Below are 18,267 nucleotides of genomic sequence, written 5' to 3' on the forward strand. Positions count from 1 at the left end.
CATTTACAGACGCCCCTATCCGTACAACTGAGCAATTGAGGGTTAAGGGCCATGCTCAGGGGCCAAACAGTGGCAGCTTGGTAGACCTGGGATCAAACCCATAACCTTCCACATGCCCAATTTGCATTATAGATGGTAGCTTTGCCACCTCACAGCTCCAGGTTCACTGCATGTGTGGGTTTCCTCCTTGTTTCCTTTGACACCAGAAAAGCATGCAGATTGATGATGATATACACTTCTCTAAAGCATCACTAAGTTTGAATGAGTGATGAGCATGTATGTGAATGCACAGGATGCCTTGTAGTGTTTTCCTGCCTCATGTCCGCCGTTAATGAGATAGACTTCAGATCCATCTTAGATATGATCTTGACCAGAATAAATCAGTTGCTGTATTTCCGAGTATTTCTGAGTAACCACGGTACAAGTTCCCCGAAATGTTACAACCAGTGGTACGTGATACGCAGGTATACGCCGTATACCCACTAGGAAAGGCCAAGGATTTCCGTATACCCACTTAAAAAGCATGAGGGTACGTAACAATATCGTTTTGTGACAGAAATTTCATCCATAAATTCACACCGTCTGTGTTGCGAACACAGACTGTGGTTGCGATTGCGAATCACTAACGTTTTTAGATCATTGGGGCTCCGTGGCCTGTGACCTGATCTGGCGTCACCTACCAAGGAGGGAAATGAGTTGCTTGGTGGTGTTTTTTGGTGCAAATTTGAAATTAACTAACTAATGTAAAAGATGATATGAAATGAAAGCAGACTGGACTGAAACTACACTCTTTGTGTGTTTTCGGAAGCCTGCGCCTAAAGCTACATCAGCTTTGGGTGACATTTCACCCACAGCCTGAGTACAAATGTATTTAGAAAGCTTTGTAAATTACCAGTTCATTCAGTCCATAATATTCTGCAATGAAAGAGTGTTGGTGATAAAACTAAACAAATGTTTATTGTTCCCTCTTAAATGTACATTGAAAATTGACAGCTGATAAAACCTGTGCTCCAGGTCCCATATTCATATAACATTTAAGGCTAAATCTAGCTCTTAAAGGTAAAGTTCACCCAAAAATGAAAATTGTGTTATTTTTCAAAATATCATCTTTTGTGTTAAACAGAAGAAAGAAACTCATTGCAGTTTTGGAACAATTGAGGTTGAGGAAATAACACAATGTTCATTTTTGGGTGAACTATACCTTTAAGAGCTACATTTAGCCTTAAATGTTATACGAATATGGGACCTGGAGCACAGGTTTTATCAGCTGATTGTCTTTTGTTGCTTATAATAAATTAGAATTTTATTTTTAATAATGCTCTAAATTACATGTAGATGCATATTTTATGCTTTAGTGAGTGTGGTGGTGCCTATGGGGTGTCGCTCTAGGATGGGTGCGTATGAGGCTGGGGGGGGGGGGGTGATCATTCACTACAAAAAACTGGACTACACCACTGGTTACAACACCTATTATTATACTATGAAGAAATCTGAAGACTTTAAATTTAATGCTGAGGATTAGCAGTTACTTAAAATAAATACATTTTCTGTAGACATGACTTCAACACAGCTGGACACACAGTTTTGTAAACACATCATAATGATGAATCCAGATGTTTGGTGTCTCTTTGGCCTTTCAGCCTCGTCAATGGTCGCTTTATCCAATGGGTTTCCACACTGGAGCCGGAAATACCTCCATTATTCGATGCACCGCCCATTTTGTAGTCTTAAAGGGGTTTTCCGGTGTGTAGGACGTGACATCCGGTCGGTGAGACGTGGCTTGGGGTAGGATAATCAACAAGACAGTTAGTGCTGTATCCAGTCCTCAGTACTGACGGCTGACTGCGACTCAACCGCACTGGATGGCAGGGACAAGCCGGAGCAAACATTTCAGCAATCTCAGCAGGGTAAGATTAAAAACTATGCTTCTTAAAAATGATCACAGAATGTGAGCACATCTCTTAAATATATAGAAATACAAAAAGAAGAAGAAGAAGAAGAAGAAAAAGAAAAAACTAGTATTTTTAGCCTTGCAATTCTAAGGACGTATAATAGTTTGTTTACTGATTGAGCTGCTAGATCTGAATAAATTAACCTTAGTAATGCTTTAAATGCTGCCATAAAGAGAAATGTAGAGTTTATAAACTTGTTAATTGTCTAAAATGTCTCGCGCAAAATAGCACAACATTTCAAAACGTCAGAAGTCTGAAAAAACAAACAACATCTCGGCATTTTGACACTAAACCCATTTGAAGTGTGGTGCGGTTTGTTACTTTGTTGCATCTAAAGTTAGCTATAGATTCTTGGATCGCATTCATGGTTTGAACGATTTCAAAGTGTCAGTGTCTTTATTAACGGTGTTGACTTCATCCACAACCTTGCATCGGATCAATGAGACTGTTTTGTAACAGAGACGTGAAAATAATTTGCTTGGATTTTCTCCGACCTAATTTCGCTTGTGTTGCGTTTTAAGAATTGAGGAAAACTCGGTGCATCAATGTGGAGGCCTGGAGTGGATCAACCTAAACTTCTCCTAATTCCGAGATCGAGTGCGCATGCGCTCCAAGCACGCCTGCTGCTGCTGTTTTTGCGTTATTCCTTTGTATTTTCTCCTTAGTTTACTTATATGGGAGCGAAAAAATACCACAATTTGGAAAACAATAAATAGTTTGGAAATATACGAGGGGAAAAGTTCCCAGACCAGATTATAGTCCATTTTCTCAAAGGAGTCAAGTAATCTTTGGTTGCTAAGAAATGCAAGATATCAGAAGTGCGATGGAGGCAGGATATTTTCTTGTGTTTTTAAAAAATTGTCCTATCTCTATTCAAACCAATCTAACTTTTTTTTTCTTTTATATTAATTTTTGTGTGTGAAGATTACATTCTGCATTGCAGCACCCTGTGTGCTGATCCGGAGCACTCTACAGAAGACTGGCCTCATGAGCACCGGACCCGGCAGGCCCGTTTGGGCTTTGGCTGCTCTTCTGGTTGGTGCTGCCTTTCTGGCCGTCACCTCTACATCCTCTTCCAGTGGAAAGAAAGTGACTCAGACGGCCCTTGCTCATGCGACAGCGGCTGCTGCTGGTCCAGGTACCTGGTGCGCTGAGGAGATGCTGGGCTTCCACAGTCTCGCCATGCTGCTGTCCAGAGATGGCGTAGATGTTTGGTTCTGCTCAATTGTGGGTTCTGTTGCTGTGGGTCTCAGTGGAATATTTCCCCTCCTAGTGATCCCTATTGAAGCAGGAGCAGCACTGAAAACAGAAGGTAAGGCACACCTGTAGTATTGTTCTCTGTTTTAGTGAGAGACCTGTCACTTCTCCAACTTGGGAGTAAAATGATCCTGAACATTGTGTGTTCCACTCAAAGAATGATTCAAGATTCAAGTTTAAATTTGGCATGTACCAGTTTTATACAGTATAAAACTTGCAGTGAATTGAAAACCTGGCTTACTACTTTTTCTACTGTGCAAATGAATAAGCAAAACACCTTAAGCACCTTAATTTAAGAAAGTTATAAATAGGAATAATAAGCGATAAGAACTAATAGAATTCTAGGCAGCTTTACATCTGGTATCAATGGAGCATGGTGTCATTGTGTTACATGTACATAACTTTGCAGTACAAGCCCTATTAACCTGAACTAAGCCTGTTACTGAGCTACCAGTGTTTCTTATGATTCGTAGAAAGAAAGCAGTTGCTTAGAGTCCCATGCAGTGTGTGTGAATAGCGGCCCTTTAGCTAATGAATTTTTGCAGGCAGACATTTCATTGTAATAGTAGATGTAATTCTGTGAATTCTGGAGAGTTGACTGCCAGTAGAGTGCAATCCTGTTATGTGGCCAGATGCAGCCATAGATGACGGTCCTCTTAAAGTAAGCTGAGCTCAGTAGGAAAATATTTTGAGCAGAGCCCTTGAGCAATTCTTTCCACACCTGTCAAAACTTGCCCGAATATCCAATTGTGCTAGGCGTTCATAAGAAAATGCTCCTGAAGTAATAAAGCAATCACTCTAGCAGTGCCCTGAGTGCTCTGCTGTGTTTTTAAGATGTAGTTGCTTTTGATTGAAGGTGTATAAATATACTTTCCCAGTCTGGTTCCAGGGAGGAAATCTTATGAGTCAAGTGGAACGTCTGATTTTGACCCGTTCATGCAGAACACAGTTGGCAGGAGTTTGGTTTAGCCTTATTAATTATGGTTTGTTGGGTGTGCCCAGTGCTGCAGGGAATGAAAGATAGTACATGCTTTAAGTGACAGATTTAGCTTTCTAATTCACAAAGAAGAAAAATACATATATTTTTCAGAGTATATTTTTTTTAGACTATATACAATAACTGCACATTATTAGGGACACCTGCTCATCGATTCAGTTATCTAATCATCCAATCATGTGGTCGCAGCACAATGCATACAACCACTTGTATACAGGTCAAGAGTTTCAGTTATTGTTCATACCAAACCTGAAAATGGAGAGACACGTGATCTCAGTGACGTTAATTGTAGCATGGTTATTGGTGCCAGATGGACTGGATCAGTATTTCAGAAACTGCTTATAGGGGATAAGCAGTTTCTGAAATACTGATCCAGTTGAGGCAAGTTGAGGCTGAGGCAAGAGAAACCGAAAGATTAAGGTTATACAAGTAAGCAATCTTTACACTCATGGTGAGCAGAAAAGCCTCTCAGAATACACATGTCAAACCTTGAGGTGAATGCACAACATCAGCAGAATCTCTTTACTGATGTTTCTGCTCAGAGTTGAAGACTGGGGGGGAGAGGGGGGACGGGGACATTTTAACTGGTCAGTTTGAGTGAACCTGTTCCCATGATAGCCTCAGAGTCCTGTTCTTGGCTGAAGTGGAACCCAATGTATTCTTGAGATGGTTTGTGTGTGTCATGGCCAGCTTCAGCAGATCAGCCATCCATCCATCCATCTTCTACCGCTTATCCGGGGCCGGGTCGCGGGGGCAGCAGTCTAAGCAGGGATGCCCAGACTTCCCTTTCCCCAGACACTTCCTCCAGCTCTTCCGGGGGGAATACCGAGGCGTTCCCAGGCCAGCCGAGAGACATAGTCCCTCCAGCGTGTCCCAGGTCTTCCTCGGGGCCTCCTCCCGGTTGGACATGCCCGGAACACCTCCCCAGGGAGGCGTCCAGGAGGCATCCGAAACAGATGCCCGAGCCACCTCAGCTGACTCCTCTCGATGTGGAGGAGCAGCGGCTCTACTCTGAGCTCCTCCCGAGTGACCGAGCTCCTCACCCTATCTCTAAGGGAGCGCCCAGCCACCCTGCGGAGAAACTCATTTCGGCCGCCTGTATCCGGGATCTCGTCCTTTCGGTCATGACCCAAAGCTCATGACCATAGGTGAGGGTAGGAACGTAGATCGACCGGTAAATAGAGAGCTTCGCCTTGTGGCTCAGCTCTTTCTTCACCACAACAGATCGCCTATCGCCTATCCAACCAATCCGCCTGTCGATCTCCCGCTTCAGCAAATCAGCATATTCTGAAATTCATGGTCACTGAGATCAAAACTCTGGTGTTTGATGTAAACATCCACTGAAGCTCTTGATCTGTATCTCTGATTTTATACATTGTCATGAATTGACTTTTTAAATAACTGTATGAATGTTCAGATGTTCCAGTGTTAGTAATAAAGTGGGCTGTGAGTGTGTGTTTTTTTTTTTGTTTTTTTTTTTGTTTAGTTTTTTTACCAAAGTAAAATCAGTGTTACATAAGTAGATATTTCCTTATTCTCTTCACTAACATAGCCTTCATGTTGCATCACATTGAAAGTTTAATTGTCAAGAAAGTCTTAAAAAAAAAGCTTGGAAAGTCTTAAAAAAAAAAAAGCTTGGAAAGTGTTTTTGTTTTTGTTTTTTTTACAATAGCATGGCATGATCTCTTCGTTACTTGAGGAGAGACTGCTTTTTAAAAGGAAAGTTTTTGTCAGCTGATGTTAGAGATGGGTAAAGGTTTGCATCCCCATGGTTTTCGAATTTTATTTATTTATTTATTTTTTAAGATATATTGTTATGAACTGGTGACAAATCAAACACGTGCTTTAAAAAATTCTGCATTTTTTTGAAGAAACTGTACGTACAATGTTTAGCAGCTGAACATCCACTTTTGAAGGCGTCTCGTCTTCTGTGCAAACTTTTGTCCTCGACATTAAACTAGATAAAACATTAAAATGATGCAATCAGCAGCTGAACAGAACTAATGACCTATTGTGGTAAGTAATCACAGTGATGCTATCAGGATCAAATTGTGAAGTTCGTAATAACATGTTTGTGGCTGATCCTCCCTGTCTTGCTTGTTTTTGTTTTTTATGTTATCAGCTTAAGCTTCTTAACGTTGTTGGGTAAGAATGTATGAGTGTTAAGATGGAGGTTCATGCTAACACTGTCTCGTATTCCTTCTGCAGCTGGTTGCCAGAAACTAAAGAAGCTGCTGAGTTTTGCAATTGGAGGCCTCCTTGGTGATGTCTTCCTCCATCTCCTCCCTGAAGCCTGGGCTCACACATCCAGCAACAGTAAATAACACATCTTTTTTTTCTTTCTGTTATTTCTAACACTGGTCACTTCAATTCAAGCCCTTGCTTTGTGTTCCTTTGCATTCATTTGATGTCCTGCTTTTTCTCCACCCAGGCCTGCTTTTGAAATTGATCTATTCATCCACCTGTTCTTTCATCTTTCATTCACCTCCATGTCTTTTGTTCTGTCTTATTATAAAAGCTTTATTCATGAAAGGGCTATTATTAAAACCATGCAAGAACGATACTCTGGTTTGACTAGTGTTTTATCTACCAGGCTTTCCAGACAGTTCAGGAACACTTTTTAAGTAGACAGATAAATAGATGCACTTTGCTAATGTAATGCCCAGTGTCCTCATTGGGGATCTATAAAGGACACAAGTACCAGACAAAGGGATAACATTCAGCATACATTATCAATTAACATGGTGCAAAGACACATCAGTAATTAGGTGCAAAAAATACAGTGTCATGTATCAAGGTGCAAAAAAAAAAAACAAGGTGGAGAAGGAGAGCATCAGAATAATGAAAATGAAGTTTGTACAAAACTACAGTAAGGGTTTATAGACCTGTTTACATGGATTATTTATAACATTGTGGTTTATTTTGTTCTTGTTATCTTTGACATTTAGTATTTGTTTTTTGTTTTTTTGTCTTGGTACATGCTATATTATATTGTATCTGTTGTAGCATTATTGTAAGCTTATGATATCATGTAGCTCATGTCTCACACCTTTATTTATTTATTTCTACATCTTTGGGTTTGTTAGATTCAAGAGAGAAACACTACCGTACCCAAGGCATGTGGGTGGTTATGGGATTGTTGTCCTTCCTGTTGCTAGAGAAGATGTTTCCAGACGAGGAAGGTGCTTCAGAGAGCAGCACCATAAACCATGCAAACATTGTAAGTCTTTTATGTGCAACAGGAAAAATATCCACAGTGCTGTTGAATTCTCACATTTAATTGGTCAGAAGGTATTGACATCTTTGGCAGACTCTAAATCATTTAATTAAATTCAATAATATTTATAATGTGTGCTAACAAATGAAATTGTCAGCAATATTTATATTATGAGCTTTTGGTAAAGAAAAATGTATTTAATATTTTATTGAAGGAGTCTTGTTTTATGCTATTAGAAAGTAGATTGCACTTCCTGGTTTCTCAGTTATACGAATGCATTTTGGTCTTTTTAATATAAAAAGAGAAGAGAACACTAAAATTTTAAAAAGTGAAAAATGTAAACGCTGCTATAATGTGAGGGATAACAGAACTATGTCTCTGTTGTACAGACATTAAATGTAGCTGTTAACTAAAAAAAAAGTATGACTGATATATATATTCTTGGAAAATTACGGTCCTGGAAGAAGACTAAAATACTTCAAAATGCTGTTATTAGAAAATGAACAACTCTGCTCCATCTAGCCAGGCGATGATCATTGTCCTATCACAGCATTTTTTTTATTTTTTATTATTGCTTACATGGTGTCAAAACTCAGAAAATGACCTGGAGTTTGTTGGTGTGTAAATTCAGGTATGTTGTATTAGTAACCTCATGAATTGATTCTTTCTTTGAACTGCAGTTTGCAATTTGTTCCTTAGTTAAAAAAAAAAAAAAAAAGATTTTTTTTGTGTATGTTTGAGTTGTTGTTGTTGTTGTGCAGCATATTTCTGAGCCTCGTGGTGGCACCATATCAGTAGATACCAATGCTCAAAAAAAAATCCTTCCACCATGTGTTTACAGACCTGCCTTAGTAGCAGCATATGTTAAAGCAATGTGTGGTATATTCACTTCAGTGGGTCTTGCGCTGAAGAGGAATTCCATGTTGTTTAAAGGGGTGAATTATTCTGAAACTTGAGAAAATTATCAGCTGAAACTTTGCATCTGGTTTTCTGAAGCTGATGTTCTGTTTTTTATATATATATATATATATATATATATATATACACAGTAATGCACCTCCTTGGCTCTTATATATAACAGCGTAGACTTTTTATTGATATCCTCCTGAGAACTTGTTGGATTCCTTTAGCTGAAATATTAGCCTCTTCTTTTTTCTTGCCATGTCTGTCTTAACTTTACCAGATGTAATACAAGGCCTTCTTCAAATCATGTCCAGAAATCTAATGGCTCAATCCAGAACCATAAATTTAAAACAGTCTTGTTATTTTTTCATTTTACAATGATACACATGCACACACTGATGTATTTAAACATAACTTTATTTTTAATTATGTGAACTGCATTGAAACTATTAGAAGACCTGACTAGGGAGGAAGAATATAATGCAGTCGTTTTTCAGTTACAATTACAGATTAGTCATTGCTCAACCGGTCTTTTTATATCTAAGTTTTTAAGGCTGTAAGGCTCCAGAGGTGATGCCCCCGAATATCATCTGCATCAGTAAATTCGAGCACTGTTACTCTCTTATCTTCAAACATGTCCGAACAGACAGTTGTTTTGGTTTGTGTTGAAGTTGAGCTTTTTTTTTTTAGTGTTCCACTGGCTGGTTCAGTCCACTACAATTTGATATTCCCATAAAACATTTTTACAGCTTTGGGTCAGCTTGGGAACAACTGGGGTATCATCATCCACCAAAAAAAAAAGAATTATATTAGTAAGTATGATAATCTCCAAAGTATGATAAACTCTTTCAAATCAAGTGAATCAAAATGAACACAAGTTTAATCATATATCCATATTTATTAACACCAGTGCTTAAGTGTCATGAAGATACTGCATCCCTTCTCGCGTGCGCTCTCTCTCTCTCTCTCTCTCTCTCTCTTTTTTTTTTTTTGCTTCTTTTTAACAGAATTTGTCATTTTTCCCTTCATCTGAATTCTGCTGATTTGGAACCCGAGAAAGAAGGCAGATTGAGTTGGATAATTAAAGCAGCGAGTGATTTATCTATAGCATGTGCTATATGTCCATGTCTGAAATGCGAGAATTTCACTTTATGTACCATTCCTGAATCTAGACAAGCATCTGTGGTGTTTGAGTCCCTTTTTTTTTGTCGTTTACTTTCAGGGCATTGCATCAGGCCCAGGTCAGTACCTACTCCTCAGACACAGGGTTAGACTAGATTATTTATTTCCTTGCCAAACATTCAAGATCAAAGCATTACACTGCCATGCTCTTTAATATTTGTTCCTCCTGCTTGTTCTTGCTCATGGATCTTCTCATCCTCATTCCTTCTCTCTAGATTTAATATACCTTATTTCCTTGGCAGCCTTTTCATGTTGGATTTGAATTGGTTGTCAGCCCAAAATGAGGATTCAAGGCTTTATCAGATGCACATATCACAAAAGTGCGTTCAGAGAATTTCTTCTAGCCTTGATGGTTCTTCTGGCCCACATTTGTCCCAATCAAGGATTTATTTGATCTCTGTGCTACCTTTTTTGTTTTATTTTGCTGTTTGAGAACTGAAGGTCATGTAGTGCTGTGTGCCCAGGCAAGACCAGTGAGGTAGATTGACAACCAAGGCTGTGAAGCTGTTTATATATAGAGTCCAACAGGAAGCAGCTGCAGCCAGTTTTGTACCAGCTGAAGCAAAATCCGTCTGAAGTCAGTAGAGCAGCTCGGCAACCACAGGCAAGAGAGCAAAACCCCACCAGAGAGGAAACATCTAATTTCGTTGTTACAAAATCCAGAGTGAAATTCTCAGACCGATCACATGAGTTTACAGGTTGCTTGGTTCCAGACTGAACAACATTCAGGCTTATTTTAATGATCTCTATCTTTTATAGAGAAAAAGTGAATCACCAGAGGAATTTTTTTCCATAGTTTTTGTTTTCTTGGAAAATGCTAAATTTGGGACATAACTGTCTTATGGGTATTTATTTTTTTTCTTTTGTGCAAAGTATACCCTTGTGCACGACTTATTTCTTAGATGTCAGTAATGTATCTCACATTCAGAAAAAAGCAGAGATCATTTCACTGTATAAATCAGGATAGGGAAAAAATAAACTCTTGCTTCTCACTGTTTCAAATTTTGACGGTTCTGTGGTTTTTCACTTCTCTTTTCAATTTGTGAGAAAGTTTGTGAGTCTGGATCTGGATTTATGCCATGACTCCTAATGTGCTCTTTATCTAACTTCTTTAAGGCTCTACAGTTCCAATCCTGGAGGACAAGTCACTTACTCTTTGGCAGTTTATCTGCTCAGACACACCTGAGTTCGTAGAACTGACCAGTGTATTAGAGTAAAGAAGGTTTTTGTTTTTTGTCTTTTGTCTATCTTGTGACCTCTATTGTGATTGTATCACATTTAGTCTTTCATAGCCAACAGCTTCATAATGAATTCCAGTTTATTCTCCTAAGAGTGTCTTTCTTCTCTTTTTATTTTAGTCCTCTTCAGCAGATCACCAGGGTGAATACTGTACATCTTCAGAAATTAACGGCATCTGTTCCAGCTCCAAGCCGATGACTAACATCAGCTCCCAGCCTCGACAAGAGAAGATAAAGGTTGGCTGGAAGTTTTGCTCAGTAGATGGATGAAGTGTCAAATCTTTTCCTTTGGGACATTCTGGGTGGTGTATAAGGATTCTCACACGAATTTTGTTGGAAGAAAAAAGCAGTGTTCCTCCTGTTTTTTGGAGTCTAAATAGGCTACACATCGCTTTCAAAAGCAAATGAAGATTTTATTTGATAAATTTGATTTATTTTATAAACTGAATCTGAAAGATTTTTCATTTTTGTAATGGCGTTGGCAGTTAATCGCTTTGTTTTTTTTATGATTTTCTCCAGACGAGCGGCTATCTGAACCTTCTGGCCAACTGCATCGACAACTTCACCCACGGCCTGGCAGTAGCAGGGAGCTTCCTAGTCAGCAGGAAGGTAGGAGAGCTGAGAGATTAGTGTCACGTTGACGGTCGTTTGGACTCATTAGCACCTACTGTGAGCTGCTCGAACACATCAGGTCCACTGTAATTAATAAGCCACATTCCAGTTTTTCTCCTGGTTCCACTGATGCTACTTTCTGCAACACTATTAAACCATTTGATCCTCATTAAAATTGACATGCATGTAGCATGGTAGCATGCACTTTTGGTGTTCCAAAACTGATCATCTTGATTACTTGAGAATGAAAGTGCAGTCATACTGGGTATAGTCTGTTTCCCTTGTTACCCAGTTTAACTTGGCTACTACCACATGTCTTGTGTCTGTCCTGGCTCACTGTCAGTTTGGAAGTGCAAAGGCCAGATACCACCTCTTCCAAAGAACATGGTCTCTTACTGTTTCACTCGAATTCTTGTGAACACTCAATACATCTAATGCCACAACATCTGCCAAGACCTACATTGTCCTTGCACATACAAATGTCTGAAAGAAGTATTTTATGTTTTGTTAGTTTTCCGCATTGTGGACACGAAGATTGGCAAAAATTGAGATTACTATAAAAGGATGTTGGGCACTTTGTGTCGGTTGTGTAGTATTAATAGGATAGCGGCATGTAGGAAAGGTCCAGGTGGAGAACCATAAGGCTCACAGCTTGTCTGCTATGAGTTTGAGGTTGTGGCATTCAGTTTATTTCCTCTCAGAGACTCACACATGCTCTTATTTTGTTTACTGGACAGGCAAGAGGGCTCGATCTTAATAAATGTGTGTCTGTATTTAAGATTGTTGCTAAACGCAATATGGTTTTAATTTTCTGATCCAGTCGTCCCCAGAACTATTCATTAAAAAACATTTAAACCCCAGAAGGAATTAAATCTCCCACCTGCAAAGTGTTTAATTGCTTTGTATTATTTTTATTTTTATTGTTGTTGTTTTTTTTTGTTTTTATTGTTTTATTTGTATATATTTTTATTTTATATGCTGAAACAGCAATGCTGGACATTTTGAAACCAGGCTTTTTGGGGAAAAAACACTATAAAAAAAAAGTTAAGAAAACAAGTTTCCTGAAAATAAAACAATATATAGAGAAATAAATATATAAATTTATTCTATAGATTTATCAGCGGATTGACGTTTGTCAATGCATGTCTTTTTAATGTGTATCAGAGCTGATGAGCTTTTTTTTTTTCCTTCTCTTCTCTGACAGGTTGGCTTGCTAACAACATTTGCAATCTTATTGCATGAGATCCCCCATGAGGTGAGTCTCTCTTTCTGTCACACTCTTTTGATGTCATTCTTTGTAGCAGTGTACTTTATTAAAATGAATCAATATTAATTGTATGATTTAAGCACTTGAGGGTAATTGTTTGAAAATATTTCCCTCGGTCTTGTCTCATAGGCATGTGAATGTTGTATTGCCTCTTATAGACATTTCAATGTAAAGATAGTGTATGTTTTAATGAAGCTCTTTGTGTTAAAGGTGGGAGATTTTGCTATTCTGCTGCGTGCTGGGTTTGATCGCTGGAGTGCAGCACGCATGCAGTTATCCACAGCATTGGGTGGAGTTCTTGGGGCATGTTTTGCTCTTTCTGCTCAATCACAGCAAGGCGCAGGTGAGACACTACTTGAGGCACATCACACACATAAGGCATGATGTTACAATTTTGGTTTCCTCATAAGCTAAGATAGAAAATAGAATAGCTAGAAAATAATATACAGAAGCTGCAATGATTCACATTTAAAAAAAAAAAATAGACAGCCAATTTTTTCAATGTGTTGTCTGTGGGGTTTTTTTTTTTTGTTTGTTTTTTTTTTTAAATAATAATAAATAAATTTCATTACCACCCACAGCTGAATTTTTTTTTTTAACCATTTTAGTTCTGTTGGTCAACATGTAGACTATTTATTCATTTAAAGCTCCATGACCCTCAGCAGGATAACAGTTACTGATGACAAAAATCCTGCAAGCACCATATGGGCTAAGCTCTTCTATTAATCAATGTGGCCTTTCTTTGTCCTATGAGATTAATATCTGACTGATTGCTCCCAGCTACAAGAAAGTGGCAAAAAATGGCTGCTTCTATGATTTCTTGTGTCCATAGGATCCCTGTCTTGATGCAGGTTTACCTGTTGTTTTATCGGCCGATACTCTGAAATTCTTTTACTTTAGTTGTTTTGTTGTTAACACAGCGACACTGTAGTGTTCGTCATCCGTATTTTTTTTCTTGCTCTTCTCTTATGAAGAAAATGCCACAGCCTGGATCCTGCCCTTCAGTTCTGGAGGCTTTCTCTACATTGCATTGGTCAGTGTGGTGCCTGATCTTCTGGAGGAGAACAACATTAGGTATTAGACCATCAAAATAAAGAATTTCTAATTTCTTCAGCTCTAATTTAAAGTATTTGAATCTAGATACAACAAATAACAGATAACATGTATAACACGAAGCTTTTGCTCTGATCTCCTCAGAAATTCTTTACTACAGATCCTGTTGATCTTTTGTGGTGTCGGAGTCATGGCGCTGCTTTCTGCTATAGCGGAGTAGCCAGAAGGCTTAAAGACTTTCTGAACGAAAGACTGACATCTACCAGTTTGGAGAACTGATGGATAATGCACTCCACTATTTAAGCTTTAGAAAAGGTTTGACTGACCCAAAGGGATGTTCAGACTATCAGGTTTGTGTGTGTTTGTTATATGTATACTGTATATGCTACACCAGCACTTTGAATCAGAAATGTAGCTGACACACACAAGCGCAAAACAATGGAAAAGCAATAGATACAAAAAAAAGACCAAATTTCAATGTTTGGCTTGTTACAGTAAATATGCAATTGGAAAAAAGATACACAGCGAAAAAATTAATGGCTTTTGGGTCACTGTATATAGACTTGAATATGGATGTTTATCAGTATGCCCATAAAACTATGCATTTTGATAATGGATAACTAGAGTATACTATTTAGCGCCAAAATTTCCAAATTGTTACTTGGTCTGGTTGCTCTAGTACTTGGCAGACTGTCCTGATTTTCTGCTGTCTTTCTCAACCTGTGCTTGAATTTAATGAGCAGCCTTGGGTATTCATGGTAGGATGTATGGTTAAGCAACCCACACACACACTTAGACACCACAGGCATAATGTAATCACTAACTCCCCATAGACATACTGTAGTCATAACGAGTACACTAACTTTTGCTTTCCAAGTGTTATTATACAACTTTAAATTGTGCACATTTAAGCATGCTGCTTTACTTTTTGTTACAGTGTTATTTTTCACAAATCTTATGTTCCACTTCACCACCTGGCTTTTAATCTGGATGAATGCAGACGCAACAGTGGAACATGCTAATTAGTCGCTTAATGTTTTAGAGCCTTAGTGTTAGCCATTACTAGTTTATTCCTTCTCTTATAGCCTTTAGATTTTAAGAGGTCTTGACTGATAACAGAGATTACATGAAATTTCTACTATGAGATTAATCACTTATCTCTCACAGGACGTGTGGCCTTTTTAAAGCTTGAAATAGCATTTATATCATTTTCCTATGTACGACAACAGAAAATACCTGCACACTGTAAAACAAAATGTTACTGAAAGTAATGCCAGCCATCGGATCAAAGTATGGTTATAGAAATGTATATATTTTTAAAAAAAGATATTTATTATACATGAAAGTCGTGTGAGAAGGAACAAAGTTTTATTTCTGACGCTTTTATCACTCCCAACACTGTTATTGAAATAAAAGATATGAAATGTCTGTAGTTTTTATTTGTTTATACCTTTCCCTGAAAAATATATAAAATGTAATCTATTTGTGTGGCTATTTTTCACATTTGCCTTTTTTGGAGATTTAAAATGTAATGTACGGTAGTTTTTTGTGTTTACTGAATAGATGTATGGTTTTTGGTAGTTGGGGAAACTTCATTCATTCATCTTTATTAGCTGCTTTATAGTCAGGGTCACTGTGGGTCCAGAGACTGTCCCAGGCACTGTGGGTTTTTGGCTAGGAAACACACTAGATGGGATGCCAGTCTATCACAGAGCATGGGCTCGTGCACACACACGCGTTCACACTTGGGGGTTCTGATTCACAATCAGAAAGTTTTGAGGATGTTGAATGAACCTGAAAAATCCTGGAAAAAACCCATCTGACTGCAATGTAGGAGTAGTGAGGCAGGAATGCTGAACATTGCACCACCTCACTACTCTGTTTAAGAACAGTACTCTCTCTCTCTCTCTCACTCATTTTCTACCGCTTATCCGAACTTCTCTGGTCACGGGGAGCCTGTGCCTATCTCAGGCATCATCGGGCATCGAGGCAGGATACACCCTGGACGGAGTGCCAACCCATCGCAGGGCACACACACACACACTCTCATTCACTCACACACTACAGACAATTTTCCTGAGATGCCAATCAACCTACCATGCATGTCTTTGGACCGGGGGAGGAAACCGTAGTACCCGGAAGAAACCCCCGAGACACGGGGAGAACATGCAAACTCCGCACACACAAGGCGGAGGCGGGAATCGAACCCCGACCCTGGAGGTGTGAGGCGAATGTGCTAAACACTAAGCCACCGTGCCCCCAAGAACAGTACTGATATACAAAATATGATGTACTGTATTTTAATGTTTTTAACTTTCCTTCAGTTTTACCCCTGAGAAAGATGGTAGTAAATCCCAAAAGCTTGGAATTAAAAAGGTTCCAGGAAAAGAAGGTAGGTAAAAAAAAAAAAATTGCACAAAGAGCTTAAATTATTTTGAAAAAGTATTGTTTTGTCCAAAGTATTTTCCAAGAAATTGAACACTCTGGTTCATCTACACCAACGTTGGAAAGAACCAGGTTTGGGTTTCTTGGTTCTGGTGAAGGGAAACTAACACTACAGCATACAAAAACATTCAAACTAATTGTGTGCTCCCAACTTTGTCAACAGTTTGAGAAAGAATCAAAACTGGGTGTGAGTATCAGATGTACACAAACATTTGGGTTTGCAAAGTAGAACATTAACAAGCTAAATATTAGATTCAATTTCAACCTTCGTGATACTGAATGTGGCAGTGAACTGTACGTATTTTACATTTACAAGATCTGTATCCAGAACTGCTAAGACATGCTTCTTAGTCTCTATCAAAATAAACACACTCATGAAATAAACCAGGCTGTAAGAAACCCCTGTGTGTGGGTCTATGTGTTGTATACCTGGCCAGCATATATTCCTTCACATGCTGTAAGTGCTGTATTGGTGTAGTGTTGTGGCATTTCTCTCCCTGCACAGCCTGCCTCTGAACTGTCATATGGGAAGTGAGAGGGTGGTATTGATCGTGCGCTCACACTTGTCCAATTTCGACACAGTCTGTTTGGCAAAGAGATGGTTGCCATAACGACTCCCCGGCTGGTTGCCTTCCTTTGTCAGCTGCCCAGAAGTGGCTTGCTGCGTTTGGGGGAAACTGCCTGTAACTTTCAACGATGGGCTGCAGTCTAACAAAGCAGTCTAATTGCAGCCATTCTCAGACGACAGCAGAGTTAACTGCATTCACTGCTGTCTAAAATAATCTGTTTCTTTCTCCCATATCGATCTGGAAATCCAACTATTGTAGATCTTCTAGTAAAGATCTTTTGTTTCGAGAGTTTATATGGAGTTTTTCCTCTGTTCACTTCTTAATATTTTATTTCGTATTTGCTTTGTTATTCAGCCTGAATAAGGGGGTAAGAAATTTTATCTTGGATGTAAGATTTATTTGATTGCCTGCAAATGCCATACAAATTGAAATAAATAAATGATGCGATTGCATTTCATTCCATTCCATTATGTGAATAAAAAGTGTAACTAAAAGTCTTATGACTTGAAATTCGTGTGGTGGAAAACATTGATATTTACAAAGCACTGACACTAAAGGCTCTTTCTGTAAATGCTAAATAAATGTTCCCTTACAGAAGGCTTTTTATATCAATTTTATTGTGCCCCTTACCATCCCTGTGAGTTAAAAATATAGAGGTATACAGATAGGTGTGTATGTATAAATACAGTATATATAAAGATATACAGATTAGCCACAATAATCTGGCTCAAAATGAACCTCATAATGCTACATGAGAATGGCCACAAGTGCAATCAAAAACTGTTAATAAGCACTTATGAGTGCTAAGCTGTGGTATTCGCTTGCTAGCCGGGTGCAAAGTGAAGACTGTGAGAAAGTGTCTTCAAAATGACCTGACGGGATGGCAAGGTAAACACAAGCATGCATTCTGGATAGTAAGGTGGTTTTCCAAAGGGGTTTTCTGAGATGATAATTTTATCTTGAGGTCATTACTTAGTCATTTTTTTTTATCTTGTTCTACATATTTTTACAGTTTATTTTTTATAAGCAAGAAAAAAATGCTATTGCACCTTTAACTTTTTTTCTGGAAACTGCATTTTCAGTGCATTTATGAGGTGCACAAAGTTTGGTTTTTGGTTCTATATTTTTTCTTCTTTCATTGAAGTTGGTGGTTGTGGGTTTTGTAAGTTGCTATTTTTAAAAAATATTCTAGCCCTCCCAAACATAAGCAAACTAAATAGGCTTGTTTATGGATTTGTGTTGTGACACTCCTTAAGCTGTTAGGATGGCCATTGACTCATGAAGCAGACTGATGGATGAGTCTTAAAATGAGACAGAAAAGGGAAGGGGGATAATTAGACTTATTAAATTTGCTCATAGAGAACATGAGCTGGGGAAATAAAGCAGACAGCAGAATATACACAAAAAAAATTGCAGAAGAAGAAGAGCACTAGAGGTGCACAGTCACAAATGCAAACATGTAATTTTCTCCATGTTTTGAAGCAATGCTGTCTAAATTCATGTTAGCTGTGTAATATTTAAGCACAAGGGAATTTTTTATCAGTACATTCTGGCACTAAACGTATTTCATAGCAT

The 18,267-nt window shown here is 38.5% G+C and overlaps 1 protein-coding gene across 3 annotated transcripts; it reads left to right on the top strand.

Moving 5' to 3' along the window:
* The first annotated feature begins 1,732 nt into the window (after positions 1-1,732).
* On the top strand, positions 1,733-15,106 carry slc39a13 (solute carrier family 39 member 13). Of its 3 annotated transcripts, none has more exons than XM_027137130.2 (10): positions 1,733-1,907; positions 2,877-3,264; positions 6,415-6,522; positions 7,284-7,426; positions 10,867-10,983; positions 11,266-11,355; positions 12,563-12,613; positions 12,836-12,968; positions 13,600-13,699; positions 13,823-15,106. In XM_027137130.2, the coding sequence occupies exons 1-10, from the start codon at positions 1,863-1,865 to the stop codon at positions 13,896-13,898; spliced, it is 1,251 nt and encodes a 416-aa protein (XP_026992931.2). In that variant the 5' UTR covers positions 1,733-1,862; the 3' UTR covers positions 13,899-15,106. The 3 variants fall into 3 exon arrangements, with proteins under 3 accessions (XP_026992931.2, XP_026992932.2, XP_047676591.1); XM_027137131.2 differs by having other exon boundaries at positions 1,736-1,907; positions 7,293-7,426; XM_047820635.1 differs by having other exon boundaries at positions 1,750-1,907; positions 2,896-3,264.
* Positions 15,107-18,267: the final 3,161 nt, after the last annotated feature.

Source organism: Tachysurus fulvidraco, chromosome 1 (genome assembly GCF_022655615.1).
Source record: "Tachysurus fulvidraco isolate hzauxx_2018 chromosome 1, HZAU_PFXX_2.0, whole genome shotgun sequence".
In the NCBI taxonomy this organism is placed as follows: domain Eukaryota; kingdom Metazoa; phylum Chordata; class Actinopteri; order Siluriformes; family Bagridae; genus Tachysurus; species Tachysurus fulvidraco.

Excerpts from the sequence above, each read along its gene's own strand:
- slc39a13 (XM_027137130.2), top strand. The coding sequence starts at position 1,863 with ATGGCAGGGACAAGCCGGAGCAAACATTTCAGCAATCTCAGCAGG. Across the intron at positions 1,908-2,876 it reads ATTTCAGCAATCTCAGCAGG|ATTACATTCTGCATTGCAGC; the intron begins GTAAGATTAAAA and ends TTGTGTGTGAAG. Across the intron at positions 12,969-13,599 it reads TCAATCACAGCAAGGCGCAG|AAAATGCCACAGCCTGGATC; the intron begins GTGAGACACTAC and ends TCTCTTATGAAG.